General features: G+C 46.4%; 1 protein-coding gene across 2 annotated transcripts; it reads left to right on the top strand.

Annotated features, from left to right (window-relative positions):
* Positions 1-4,447: 4,447 nt before the first annotated feature.
* LOC146355202 (tripartite motif-containing protein 10-like) lies at positions 4,448-13,436 on the top strand. 2 transcript variants are annotated; one of them, XM_084830377.1, is made up of 4 exons: positions 4,448-5,027; positions 5,797-5,881; positions 9,860-9,955; positions 13,233-13,436. In XM_084830377.1, the coding sequence occupies exons 1-4, from the start codon at positions 4,933-4,935 to the stop codon at positions 13,263-13,265; spliced, it is 309 nt and encodes a 102-aa protein (XP_084686503.1). In that variant the 5' UTR covers positions 4,448-4,932; the 3' UTR covers positions 13,266-13,436. The 2 variants fall into 2 exon arrangements, with proteins under 2 accessions (XP_084686503.1, XP_084686501.1); XM_084830375.1 differs by lacking the exon at positions 13,233-13,436 and adding an exon at positions 10,211-13,218.
* The last annotated feature ends 715 nt before the right edge of the window (positions 13,437-14,151 follow it).

Raw genomic sequence — 14,151 nt, 5'->3', positions numbered from 1 at the left:
TCTTTTGCCTCCATCAAAGTCTATGGGGCATTGTCAGCAGGAGTGCGGTGGGGAGGGGGGACCAGAAGCAGAAACAGCCCCCAGACCTGAATTTTCCCAGCCCTACTGTAAGGCATAGAATTGGAAGGAAATGCCTTCTACAAAGCTAGTCCACCCCACCACCTCGTTGGTTGTTGATGGCAAAGCGGTATGTGCTGTAGTCAATATCTGTCCAGTGGACAAAGGCCTAGTCCTAACAAGTAAACCTGTTCCTGCATTTTACCACTGTGGAGGAGGAGGTTGTCTCACAGCCTGAATGTTCTTCTATACATTCTCCCTGACACAAGCAGGGATGCTTCTGTAGGTAGAAGGACTTTTTGTTTTTTTGAGTGGAGTATTCAAGCTGTGTGTGTGGTTCAGTCCTGATGGAGATTTGCCACCTCATCTGTGAGAAGCCAAGGCGCCAACTCCCACTGCAGGAGGCCTGTGCTCACGTCCCTCCTCAGGCTGACTCACCTGCGTTAGGGTTGCTGCTTGCTTCACCCCCTATCCCCTTCCAATGCCTTTGGAGGTGTGTTTGCTGCAAATGTTTCTGCCCATTTACTGCATCTCCAGGCTGGGTGTGAGGGGAGGTTGAGGGTGACAACACTGCCCTGATGTGGCTTTAGTCTGAGCCCCCCAGGTACCACTTAGTTGTCAATCTTTTCTCTTATCCCAAGTGTCTCTGGAGCTCAGTACCAGTATAAGTTGTAACTTTCCCAAGTGTGCAGGCTGCCTTTGTTGAACTGCAGTGCCCCCTGGGGAGGGGTGGCTAGTCATTGGGCTACCTGCTTCTGAATGTGACTGTTGCCCTAGGAGGGGCAGGGGGGGATGGCTACATAGTAGGTTTTGGGCTGTAGCTGCCAAGTCTGGTGGTGGTGTTGTGACGCCACCTGATTTGCTGGTTGCTTCCTTCGCCTGTCTTGGCGGCCACAGTGATGACAGTTGTTGCATCAGAGAAAGTAGCTGAGCATGACAGCTGCTGCTGCATATACTCACCTCGCTCTGCTGTTCCACTTCCTCTTGGGTAGCATGAACTCAGGAACTGCTTCTGTTGCTCTGTGGCTGCTTTCCTTTGGGCCATTGGACTAGGGAGATCTGTGGGCTTTAAGCATCAACTCCAGTCCTTTGGATTGAGCCGTGGGGGTGGGGTGGGGGAAGACTGGTAGCTGACGTTGACAACATAAGATTTCAGTTTGCTAAACCCCTCAAATGATCTGGCGGTCATTATTTATGTTCTATACCACTTCATATAATGACATCTCTAAGCTGTTCACAGTTGCATTTTTAACCTCCTGAAGTTTTCAAACTGTCTTTGAAGGCAGCCCCCTTGCAGAATGCACTAATCCACTGCAGATGTTACTGGGGGATGAATGACCAAAGCTAAAGCTGAGCAGCTGATGAACCAGCTGAAGCTGATAAAAGGAGCTCCTGACCACTGCTTCCACCTACCTATAAAAGAGCAGAGCTGGGTCCAAGGAGTAGGAATGTACGGAAGTGACTTACCTTTCGCAGATCATGTTGATGGGGGGGGGGGGAGGCGTTCGTCCCTCCCCCTAGAATCCTCGACCGGGGGGGGGGGAGGCGATCCGTTCCTCCCCCCCCGGAATCCTCGATGGCTGGCTGTGCTCTGCAGCAGCTCCGTGGAACAGCCGGCCAGGCCCAGCCAGCCCAGAGCCGTCCGCAGCCGGATTTCCAGCCACCGAGGGCTCGGGGGGGGGGCGCGTACGCAAATGGCGGCAGCTACGGCCGCCACCATTTGCATTCCTTATTTTTGGCCGTCTTAGTCTACGTAAATATTTACGTAGACTATGATGGCGAAAATAAAGGGGAACGTAAGTAGCGTAGTGGGCGCTATTAGCGTCCCTTTTTGATTCACCATTTTAGCCTACGTAAATCTTTACGTAGGCTAAAACAGCGAATCAAAAAGGGATGCAAATAGCGCCCACTACGCTACTTGCGTTCCCCTTTATTTTCGCCATCATAGTCTACGTAAATATTTACGTAGACTAAGACGGCCAAAAATAAGGAATGCAAATGGTGGCGGCCGTAGCCGCCACCATTTGCGTACGCAGGTGTTTTTTTTTAAACCCACCCAGCCATGATAGGCTTCGTAAATCTTTACGTAGCCTATCACGTCTTTTTTTTTTTTTTTAACAAGACCTGCAAATGGCGGTGGCGGCAGCCGCCCGGAAGATCCGCCCCAGGTAAGTCTTGTCCCGCGGGGATCCGTGGGGCGGCAGGCCGTTCCGCCACAGATTTTGGGGGGCACTGGCATTCGGCCTCACCGAGATCCGTGGCGGAATTCTCTGACATCCCTACCAAGGAGACAACTAAGACAATGAATCCGCTGCTTAAGGGAAGTGCAAACCCATCCAAAACGGCCTATACGCACAATTTCAAATCTTCAAAATACCCACTACCAGCACCAGGTCATGCGTTAGCATCATGGCCTTCATCCAGTGCAATACTGATGCCAAACACTGCTTCAGGGCTTCCATGGTCCCCCTGGGATTAGCAGATGGAAATGAATAGAGCTGGTTGTCACCTGTGTATCAACACAGATAAGTGAAGCCAAGTCTCCAGGTAACAACCCGCTTCCATGTAGATGTTGAAACAGCGTGGGAGACAAGATGGATCCCTGCATCTGTAGTCAAGTGGCCATGGACAGTGGTGTAATGGTACATTTTGACATGCAGGAGTGCATTCTCATAGCCATCCCCCAAGAAGAATCCAGAAATGCAGGCAGCTGTGTTGATCTATCTCTACATCATAGAGAGTGTCTTTTGCAAAGCTAATGGGTCTTAATGACTCATTCAAGACCAAACCATCCCAAAATACTCTGCGTTACAACAGGGATTGTAAGCCCTGGCTCCACTACACTACAGGTCATGGGTGGAGCAGCACCACCTTCTCATGTCCCTCCAGAAGAGACTAGGATCATCATCCAGTGCTGACTCTCAAGACCGAACTACATTAAACACATTGCGTGCAATGTCATTTTGATTTTTAAAAAGCATTACTGCTAAGTATCAAGGCCCTTAATTTTAATCAGGACTGCAGGATATGGGGAGGGAGGTTTAATGTAAGTTCCTTTTTTTTTTTTCTTGACCTCATAGCTCCATGCTGAGGGTGAGGTAAAATTTTCATCAGGAGGAGGAATGGGGAGGAAAGAATTAAATCTCCCTTCCCTGGAGTGCTCTAGTTCCTGTGAAAATCACTCCCCCCACCACTTAGGATTTAAAACAAAAACAAAAAACTGCTGGCTATGCATTTGACTAAATTAAATTGTAATGAGGCCTTCACTCTCATCCCTTCCAAGCAGCCCAGAAGGTTACCATGGCTAGGGGGCAGTGTGAAAGCCGGAATGGGCCCTTTATATATATATTTTTTTTAAAGCCAAAAATAGTGGCATGTGTTAGAAACACTTGAGAACAATAGGGCTAAAGCCCTTGTAATATTGTATTATTAACCCCATAATGTCCAGAACAGAAAGGAATGGCCACTTCCGAATGAGCAAAATCAATCTCACATAACTCCATGGCAGGGATGCAATAAGCCAGAAAACATCCCCAGCAACCATGTTCCGATACCCCTTCCGGGCAATAGTCCATGTTCCACAAAATGGCCTGGAACTGCAACTTTAAAGTGAGCAAAATTAGTCAAAACTGTTGTGGGGAAATAGCCCAGAGTGGCAACTTATGAGTGAGTGAAACTAACCAAATACACCACTGTCATTTTACTAGATGGAACTGATGCAGCTAATCCTGAAAGGTGGTTTCTGTGGATGTTTTGTGGCTTATTATATTGATCCCATCTAGCCTGGTGTAACTGGTGAGTTTAGTTGATTTGGCTCACTTGGAAGTTGCTGTTCCGGCCTGTTTTGTGGAATACGGACTATTGCCCAGAACAGGTATTGGAATGTGGTTTCTTTTGACATTTTGTGGCTTATTGCATCCCTGCCATGGAGTTATGTGTGACTGGTGAGTTTGGTTGAGTTGACTCACTTGGAAATGGCCATTCTGGGCCATTCTGCTCTGTTCCAGATGTGTTCTGGGCATTATGGGGTTATAATAATATATTACTGCAATGGTTTTAGCCCTAAAATATTGTTCTTAAGTGCCTCTAGCACATACCAACCCTACACTGACTAGAATCTACATTTATACTGCAGTCCCATACCTGGGAGTATGGAACTTACTAAATGGAACTTACTTCTGAGTAGACCTCTAAAGAATTGTGTTAGTTTGTCTTCTGTATATATAGCTCCTGTTCACCACATACAAATGGAGCAAGAGAGTCTCTATAGTGCTTTTTAGTGTTGCGTATGTAAACTCTTAGGACAGGAAGGCCTGGCGTGCTCTGGTCCATGGGGTCACGTAGAGTCGGACACGACTTAACGACTGAACAACAACAACAAATGTAAATTCTTGGTTCTACTGCTAGCCTAGAAAAGCTTGCTGAGTACTGAGTTGTATATTTTTTTCTCCAACGCAATGAGCCAGCAGGTTTCAGGAACAGCCACTTTCTATTCTATCAGTCAGCTGAGATCAGGAAACAGAAACGTAGTCAGTTGCTCTGCACAGGCAGCCATGGCTGCAGTTAGCTTGGTACAAAAACTTCAAGATTAAGTTTCGTGCTCTCTCTGCCACAAATATTTCACTGAGCCGGTGTCCATTGACCGTGGGCACAGTTTCTGCCAGGCCTGTATCACTCAGTATTCGAGGGAATGGGAGACTGATTTCTCCTGTCCTCGGTGCGGAGAAATATCCCTGAAGAAAAAGTTCGGGCCAAACAAAGAACTAAGGAACATTGTGGGAATAGGATTAAGGATTAAGTTAGAGACAGAAAAAAGTGTAAGTGGGGAGAAAATGTGCAAGATGCACCAGGTGCCTCTGAATCTCTTCTGCAAGGATGAACAGAAGCTCATGTGTTCCACCTGCACAGAATCCAAGGAACACACAACTTGTGTTTTCATGCCTGCTGAGGAAGCTGTCCGGAATTACAAGGTAAGAAATCTGCAAAGCCATATTTTGGCAGCATCACTCATGCCCTTCAGCATTGTTAGAGATGCTTACAGGATACAGCTTTTATACTATATAATTTGTTGCAGTAGGGCTGCAAATATGAGGTCTGATGGTGGCTGTAACACCCAGCTAACACATTTTGAAAACAAAAGCTTAGACCCAAAGATCTGCATGTGTGAGTGGAAGGCACATTATTTCATTAGAGGGGAGATTGCTGATCACCTCCCACCCACCACCTGTGCCTTCGAGAAAGCCGCTTCAGAGTACTGGGGGACTGTCTGGAATGGCTTTTGGGGGTGTTGTACTTAAGAGATAAATCTGAGGCTCCCAGCCTCATGTGTGAAAATAACTTCTTTCTGCTCGTACAAAGTGATCTTTATATCAAAGTCCTAATCTTTATTTCTTTCCCATGAGATTGGTCTGGTGGATGTAGAGTTTGAACCTAGGGTGATATCCCAGCATTGCCATGGACTCAGGATGTGGTCTTGCCAAGTTAACTGTCTTGCAGCTTTCCTGCAAGTGTGATGCAATCGGCAAAGAGCTGGAAATCAGGAGGAAGTCATACCTCAGCCATAGGTTTTATTATGCTGCCTCGGTTTGCCCTATCTGTAAGATGGGAATAAGTGATCTATTGCACAGAGTGAGTGGGAGCAAACACAATAAAGACTGAAAGACCCTAGCAAGCTAGAAGCAGTGTGTAAATGGTACAGCAGTGCCAGTCCTGAGAAAGAGCATTTCTTAACATTGACAGGGGCTGCTCCTGGTTGCATTGTGGGCAACATTGTAAACCTCTGCCTATTATGAAGTACAAGAGATCTGTACCTCTGCAAGTGAAGGTATGTTGCCTTTATAGTCCTTATGGTCTGACTTGGGAAAGCAGTGGGAGGACAGATTGGGGGGTGCATCTGCAGCACTTGTAGATTTGGGGTGCATTGGCAAAATGCTGTCTGTGTGGGGGGGCCTTCAGTGTGCCTTCACACTCCTCAGTGCCATTACGCAGGGCTGGCCCAAGACATTTTTCTTCCTGAGGCGAAGGAGAAGATGGCGCCTCCTCCATTCCACCCATGGAAGCTGACAGGACTGGCAGCTGGATCTTCCTTAAACACCGCTGATGAGACAGCATCTTCCACCTCACCTGAGGGCAGCAGGCTAGCTTAGGGGGGCAGGGCAGGAATGCCTGGAACACACAGCTCTGTATTCTGACAGAGGGGAACAGCCCGGGGGCTGCTACTATTGTCCCCTCCACACCATCCAGCGTCCGGGTGCCTCACTCTGCCTAATGGTAGGGCTGGCCCTGCCATTACTGAGAAGAGCTGGTGAGTAAGCAAGCAGAGGGCAGCAGCTGCTGTTTCTCATTGTTGCCGCACCTGTTAACTGGCTCATCCCTGGTGCACCAGTGGGTGTGTCAACAGCAAACAGGTGACAAGAGCAAGAAGGAAGTGTAGTGAAGTTGGGGCTTTCTCAGCAGTGGGCCCCTGGGTTGCACCAGAGTAGGGCTCAGAGGCTGCTGGGTGCATCAACTGCTGAGAGGGCTCTCTCTCTAGTAGCCACCTGCCTCTCATTAGGTGGGCACACCTGGAAAGGGGTCTCAGACTATGTCCTTAGGGTCTGGGAAGTACGTGTAGAAGGAAATGATCCTAGCACCACCCAATCATTGCTCATCCACTGTAAACTACCTGCAGAATTTGAATGGACTTTCCACAGTTTGGGTAGGGTTTACAAGCCTTATTTATTTATTTATTTATTTATTTATTTATTTATTTATTTGATACATTTCTATACTGCCCAATAGCAAAGCTCTCTGGGCGGTTCACAACAATTAAAACCACAGAATGCATCATAAAATACCATCTAAAATGTAAAAGCCTGAAACTACAATATAACTGTACAAACCAAAATAAAACCTAGCAGCAATGCAGAGATTTAAAATACAATAACAGATTTAAATCGAAAGAGCTAAAAGACTCAAATGCCTGGGAAAATAAACAGGTCTTCACCTATTGCCAGAAAGAGCACAACATAGTCACCAGGCGAGCCTTCCACAACTGGGGAGCTACAACAGAAAAGGCCCTCTTCTTGGTAGTCACCCACCTCACTTCCTTTGGCAGGGGCTCCCAGAGAAGGATGCTGAAGGTGAACTTAGGGTCTGAGCAAGTAAATATGGGAGGAGACGATCCTTCAGATAACCTGGCCCCAAGCTGTTTAGGGCTTTGAATGTTAACACCAGTGCTTTGAGTTGGGCCCGGAATACACACATTTTTGTGTATGTACATCCTGCGCTGTTCCATCCATGCTAGTGGGTGTGACATAGCAATGGTGCTGCGGGAGGGGCAATTTACCTGAACATGCCATTGTTTTTAAATCAATTTTTAAATGTATGCTAAAGCCATTTTTATTGAAGTACAATTATAATAATTGTATGGCAGCATGGGTGGGGGGTTTTTTTACATCAATTTTTAAATTTGCCCTAAATGCTTTTTCATCTTTTCATTTAAGTGCTATTGTATTATGACTTTGGGCTAGTCACTGACTTAGCCTAACCTAGCTCACAGGGTTGTTGTGAGGACAAAATGAAGAGGAGGAGGGTCATCTATGCCACCTTGGGCTCATTGAAGGAAAGACGGGATACAAATGTAACGAATTCCAAAAGGTGTTTCAGTGCAAATTAAAAATCAATCAAAATTAATGAAATGGTGAGAACTGGAAAGGTAGTAAGGCCCGCTGAAGAAGAGATGCATGGCAATAGGTTCACTCACTGAATACGTCACTGCACTCGTCAAAAGCAAGCCTCTTGAAAAAGATGGAAGAGTAGCACAAGATTCTGCTACTGTTCTGCTTTTTTTTAAGTTGGATTTTCTGCAGTCTGAAGAAAGATGGAGGGATCCCAGGGAAAACACTGGAGGGGTGCTTCCAGACAAGGCTTTTATCGTGCAATCAATTGCCCTGCCTATTCATGGAATTTTACAGGAAATCCAGGCAATGTCATATTCCACCTGTAACCCCCTCAGGTTTTCCCATAGCTTCTTCCATTTTCCCACTGCTTCTTCCAGGTTCCTCCCACAAAAACATCTGTTAAGGAGGAAAAGCCAGAATGGCTGCACAATGTCTTTTGTCACAATGTCTTAGCACCAGGAGCCCTCCGTCTGGAAGCACTTGGAGAGAATAGTATGATGACATTGACAAATGGATCCCCAGTAAAAAGTGAATGAAGAAACCATGGCAGCCCCACATTTAAATGGTGGAACCACTTCTGGTTATTTTGAACTATAATTTCTAGATGTACTCAGAACAGTGAACTAGCACACAGCAAACACATTGTAAAATACCAAGAATGAAAAAGCCAGCATAAAAATGCAAAGCAGATGCAAGCACGATCCACGTTTTCATGTTAGATGTTTCACAGTTTGCATTATACAGCTAGCTTTTCATATGTTGTGGCATTCAAATTGAGCCCCCAACAATAGGTTTCAGAATTTCAAAAGTTTATGAACTAATTTATAATTTTTAGCCCTCCCTTTCTTAGATTTCAGACAGGTGGCAGCATTATACCAATAAAGCACAGCTTGCAGTGCAGGAATTCTCAGAGACACCCAAAAGTCGCACTGACTAACATGGCAGCTCCTCTATTGCCCTGGAGAGTTGCCTGCTCAGGAAGGAAGGAAGAAAAAATTCAGGCAGCTTTGAGGCTCCACCTTTCTTTAGCTCATCTCTACTGCTTTAGCCATCATCCATAACAAGATACAGAACAGCACAAAATATTGGCTACAGGCCACCAGCCCATCATACATATTAAAACCAGGATATATTAATTCTCTATGATACACAGGTTAAAATGTGATGTTGAACAAAAGTCAGCACAAGACATTGCTAAATAGCTTGCAAAGCAGCTTTATTTGTTGTGCCTATCTCACTAACTCTTGGCAAACAATTTCTTTTAAGGTAGGCCAATGTTTGCAAGTTTAGGGTGCAATCCTATTGTATCTGTTCTTGATGGTCATCAGCTTCCAGACTTGGTTTACGATCATTCAAATGCAGGATGGGAGGAGCAGTGGAGACGACCGTCGCCTCCCCATCCTCCCACTCTGCATAGATGGGCTTTTTTGCTGGTCTAGTTGGGGCATTCTGGAGGGGGAAGGGAGGAAGCTGGAGAGGACTTGGGATAGTTCATATCTCAGCCTCTCCAATCCCCTCCCCACCCTGTGTGCTGAATGCCCCCATTACCCCCTCTCTGAGGTCAAGTTCCCAACCTCCGAGAGGCAGCCAGCATGCTGTTCTCTGCACTGGCTCTGAGGGGGAGAGGGCAGGAGCACGGATTCCTGGCTCTGAGGTCGGAGTGCTGTCTAGGGGCCGTAGGATTGCTCCACACACCCCCACAGTATATCTGGGAGATATATTAAAAAGTTAGTCAGCTTATCCAAACCATTGGTATCTGTTCTACAGCTCATAACTTCCCTCAGTGACTTAGTTTGCACATAATGGCAAATTCCTGGGTTAAACAACCCAGGAATTAGCGTGGCTGCATGGGAGTGCACTGGATCCTGCTTGCCTGTCACTTCTACTTTCTGGAATGCCCCGTTCCTGGGTTGTTGTTGTGATGTATGAACGTGATGTATCAACACTGTAGATTGTTGGGTTGTTTGCTCGTGTGAACCAGGTCTCATATTCTGTGTGTGCATGGATCACACTCAATTTACTGTTGGAAAACTTGTCTCACTCATCTGGCCACTTTGTGAGCTCGCAGGTCCCATCGCCAGGAGAGGCCATGTATTCTGGGCAAGAGACTGAGTTTCAACTAAATATTTTTCCTTCCTCAGGAAAAACTGGAGACCCAGTTGCAGGCTTGGAGGGCAAAGAGAGAGGAGAGAGTTAGCTTTTGCACTGAGGACGAGGACAGATACAAGGAGTTTCTGGTGAGTATGGATCCAACCTAATGTTTCATATATGAGACATTATTATATATAATCGGCTATTTTGTTGGGTAGATGGAACATCTGTCTAGGGCAGCTGGATCTATTGGGCCACTGTATGGCCAGTTGTTCAGTTGTCTGTCCCCTTATTGGCCAAAAAGCAAAGCCATGAATCTTATCAAATCCATTCGTTCACTTTCGTTTGGGTACATCTGTATACACTCTGTACTTATTTGTGTTTATGTCTGTGCTTCACAGACAAAGATAGATGCGGAGAGGCAAAAGATTGTGTCCAGATTTGAGGAAGTAGAGAAGTTTCTGAAACAGCAAAAGGGTGCCATACTGGGCCAATTGGAAGACCTTGTGGAGGCAGAGGAGGAATTTGCCGCCAAACTCTCTGGTGACATCTACCTCAGCAATACCCTCATCCGTGAGATGGAAGAGAAGAGGCAGCAGCCACCAAGTGCATTTCTGCAAGTGAGATCTTGGAGTCTTGGCAAGAGTTTGAAAATGAGAGTGGGAAATGTACATTCCTCTGATTCCCTCCCACCACCCCAATTTGCATACTATGTATTTATTACATTATTTATTACTAGATTTCCCAACACGGTGCCTTCCGGATATTTTGGACTACGACCCCCAGCATCCCCAGCCAGCATGGCAAATGATGAGGGATGATGGGTGTTGTTCTCCAAAACATCTGGAGGGCACCAGGTTGGGTACGGCTGTACTAGGAGGTGGCCATCAGCTGGATAGGAGGCTGCCCTCTGCCCTGTCCACCTTGAGAGATGGTCACGCAGGGCCTGAATGTTTCTTATGAGCAGACAAGTGTCACATGCAAGGCAGGAAGTGTGTCCACCTTAATGGTTTGTCAGTGCTCCAGTGTCTTGCTTTTGTGTGTAATGTGCACCGTTGTACATTGTAACGTGGATGTGGGGGTTGGACCTTGTCTTTTGGTCCTTCCCACAAGGAAGAGGGAAGATCTGGCTGGAACTTCAGTTCTGGATTCGTGTTTTGGTTCATCTCTACGGGGAGTTATAATTGTTGGCTTGTATATACATTTGTGGACAGAATAGAAGACTGAAAATCCAAAGCATTCGGTGACTTAAGTGGCTCAAGCCCCTTCTGTCCATCCTGTGACTGGAGGTCAGAGAGGAGACTGCATAGCTCCATTCCTGACTGCCCCTCACCAGAAGTGCCTGGCTGCGAAAGCAATTCTGCTGTATATGAGTTACAACAACAGGAGTGGTATTTCACCAGAATAACTTGGTTTGTGAATATAAAACCACAGACATAACTGTCCATTTCTGCCTCTCCCGCCACCCCCTTCTAGGATACTGAGAAAACCTTGAGCTATCGCTTATCCTCATGCAGTATTCAGAGAAGGGTCTCAGGACTGTGTACACTTCTGTCTTTTAGTGTTTTACTAGTGTTAGCCGCCTGAAGGAACATACCCATCTCCATTAAATGGAAGCAGACAGAGAGAAAGGGGGAATGAGATGTGGTTTCTTCTTCCTCATACTTCTCAGGATACAGGTTGGAACATGTTGACAATGAACCCGTTTAAGGTACAACTGTTTCCCCACAATTGTCCACATTCCGAGTGAATCAGCCCAAGTTCTAACCCCCCCCCCCAAAACCTCCAGTACAAGACACACAGAGACCACACCCAACTTTCATAACCTGTTCACATCCCCGTTCCACTTCCTGAACTGGCTATGCTGGAGAACTATTGACCTAGGTACCATCTTCCCAGAATGTAGGGCTGGACTGATTTTCTCAGTTAAGTGTTCCTGAGTTGCAAACCTCTTTAACAAATATTTTATGTTGGGAGCTGCAGTCTAACACATCTGGAGTGCACCAGGTTGGGTAAGACAGCTGTAATGCTTCTTTTCTGCACAGGTACGGACCAATAAATATACACTTCTCATTTCTCTCGCCTAGTCTGTATATCTTACCTCAAAGTTGTGCTCCTGTTGTTGAGATATCACATTTTCCCCCCTGGACCTGCCACCAGTTGCCTCCTTGGCTTCCATCTTTGGTCTGACCCCACCCCATGCCACCCCATCATAGTTCTCACCACACTCTCAATCCTGTCTTTTATAAGAATGACTGGGTTGGATCCAGACTTAGTCATGCTTAGAATAGGCCCATTGAAATCAGTGGAACAAGTAAGCCATGATTAAGTCCCATTGATTTTAATAGGATTAAAATGATCAAGGGGCTGGAGCATCTCCCCTCTGAGGGAGCTGGGCTTGTTTAGCTTGGAAAAAAGGAGTGTGAGGGGAGACATGATAGAGGTCTACAAAATTATGCATGGTGTGGAGAATGTGGATAGGGAAACATTGTTCTCCCTCTCTCAAAATACTAGAACCTGGGGTCATCCCATGAAGCTGATTGGTGGGAGATTCAGGACAGATAAAAAGCAGTACTTCATCACACAGAGCGTAGTAAAACTATGGAATTCGCTACCACAAGATGTAGTGAAGGCCACCAATTTGGATGGCTTTAAAAGGGAGTTAGACAAATTTATGGAGGAGAAGGCTATCAACAGCTACTAACCCTGATGGCTAGGTGCTACCTCCAGAAACAGAGGCAGTGAGCCTATGTACACCAGTTGCTGGGGAACATGGGTGGGAGGGTGCTGTGGCGCTCATGTCCTGCTTGTGGGTTTCCCGTGTGCATCTGGCTGGCCACTGTGTGAACAGAATGCTGGGCTAGATGGACCCTGGGTCTGATCCAGCAGAGCTGCTCTTCTGTTCTAATGCACCTACACTTAAGTATGACTAAATGTGGATACAGCCCATTGTGTGTGTGTGTGTCTGATGAGCAATCGTAAACGTATATCAATGTAACAGAGTAGTATGGGTGTTTTTTGTTTGCTTCAGATACTGATGTCATTTTGTTGTTAATTACTGATTTTTGCAGCCAGTCTCTCTTAAGAAGTCATAATAAATAAATGATGTGGGTTTTACTCTTTGTTGTTGTCTTGGTTTTCTTTTTCGAAGTCGGCCTTCCCCAGCCTAGTGTCTTCCAGATGCATTGGACTAAAACTCCCTGCATGGGAACTGGAATTGAATGCATCTGGAGGGCACCAGTTTGGGGAAGGCTGCTCCAAAGTATACTGCGCTAGGCCTGGGGTCTGCAGCCTTTCAGTGGGCATTGCTCAGATCTTGCTTTCCAAACTTACTGAACGCAAGTCGATTGCTTTATTTTATTTCATTTTTTTTTTTGCCAACCAATACCATGATGATGCTGAAAGATTCTGTTGTCTCCTTAGGTACAAAGTGTGGGCTTTCCCGCTGCCAGATAAATTTCACGCCTTCTCAAAAAAAGACATTATCCTGCAGGAGACTCTGTGAGGATTCACAGGTATTAAGCTGAGAGATTTAAGGGGCAATCCTATGCGTGTCTCGGCAGAAAAAACTCCTCCCAATTCCCAGCATTCCCCAGCCAGCATGGCTGGTTTAAAAAACCATGACGTTATATTGGGTTTGGCCCAGACGTAGTTGCAATTGGGTCCCATTGAAATTGGTGTGAAGAGTTAGTCACGACTGACTTCAGTCCCATTGATTTTGATGGGGAAGGCATGCCATGAAGACTACAATCCTGTGGCCGCTTACCTGCAAGTAATTCCAAGTAGACATTTATAGCAGGGGTGGGGAACGTGTGGCCCGTCAGATGTTCTTGGGCTAGAACTCCCATCAACTCTCACCAGCACAGCCAACAGCAAGGAATACTGGGAGTTGCAGTCCAACATCTGGAGGGCCACACAGTCCCCATCGCTGATGTATAGGATCACAATCTCTCCATCGTCTCTCTTCAATGGCCTTGTAGGCCCCTTCCAACCCTACTATTCTATGATTCTATGATTCAACAGTAAAAGTAACTCTGGATCCAGACACTGCTCACCTTCAACTCACTGTATGTGCTGATCAGAAAATTCTGACCTGGAGGAAGGCTTTGCCCAATTTGACTGACTATCCCCAACGATTTAGCTATTTTTACTGTGTGCTGGGCTGTGAGGGGTTCACCTCAGGGAGGCATTATTGGGAAGTGAGGGCAGGGAAGGCAGGAATCTGGGCGGTTGGGGTGGCCAGAGAATCTCTGAAGAGGAAGGAATATATACTCTTACCAAAACTACAAGAGGGCATTTGGGTTGTGAGCAAAGGGGAGAGCGGCAGTCTCACAGTTGGGGA

Source organism: Heloderma suspectum, chromosome 2 (assembly GCF_057233095.1).
Source record: "Heloderma suspectum isolate Gila_16-S chromosome 2, 16-S_ref, whole genome shotgun sequence".
Classification (NCBI taxonomy): domain Eukaryota; kingdom Metazoa; phylum Chordata; class Lepidosauria; order Squamata; family Helodermatidae; genus Heloderma; species Heloderma suspectum.
Note: the sequence above shows the minus strand (reverse complement) of the source record. Positions and strands in the feature narration are given on the sequence as shown.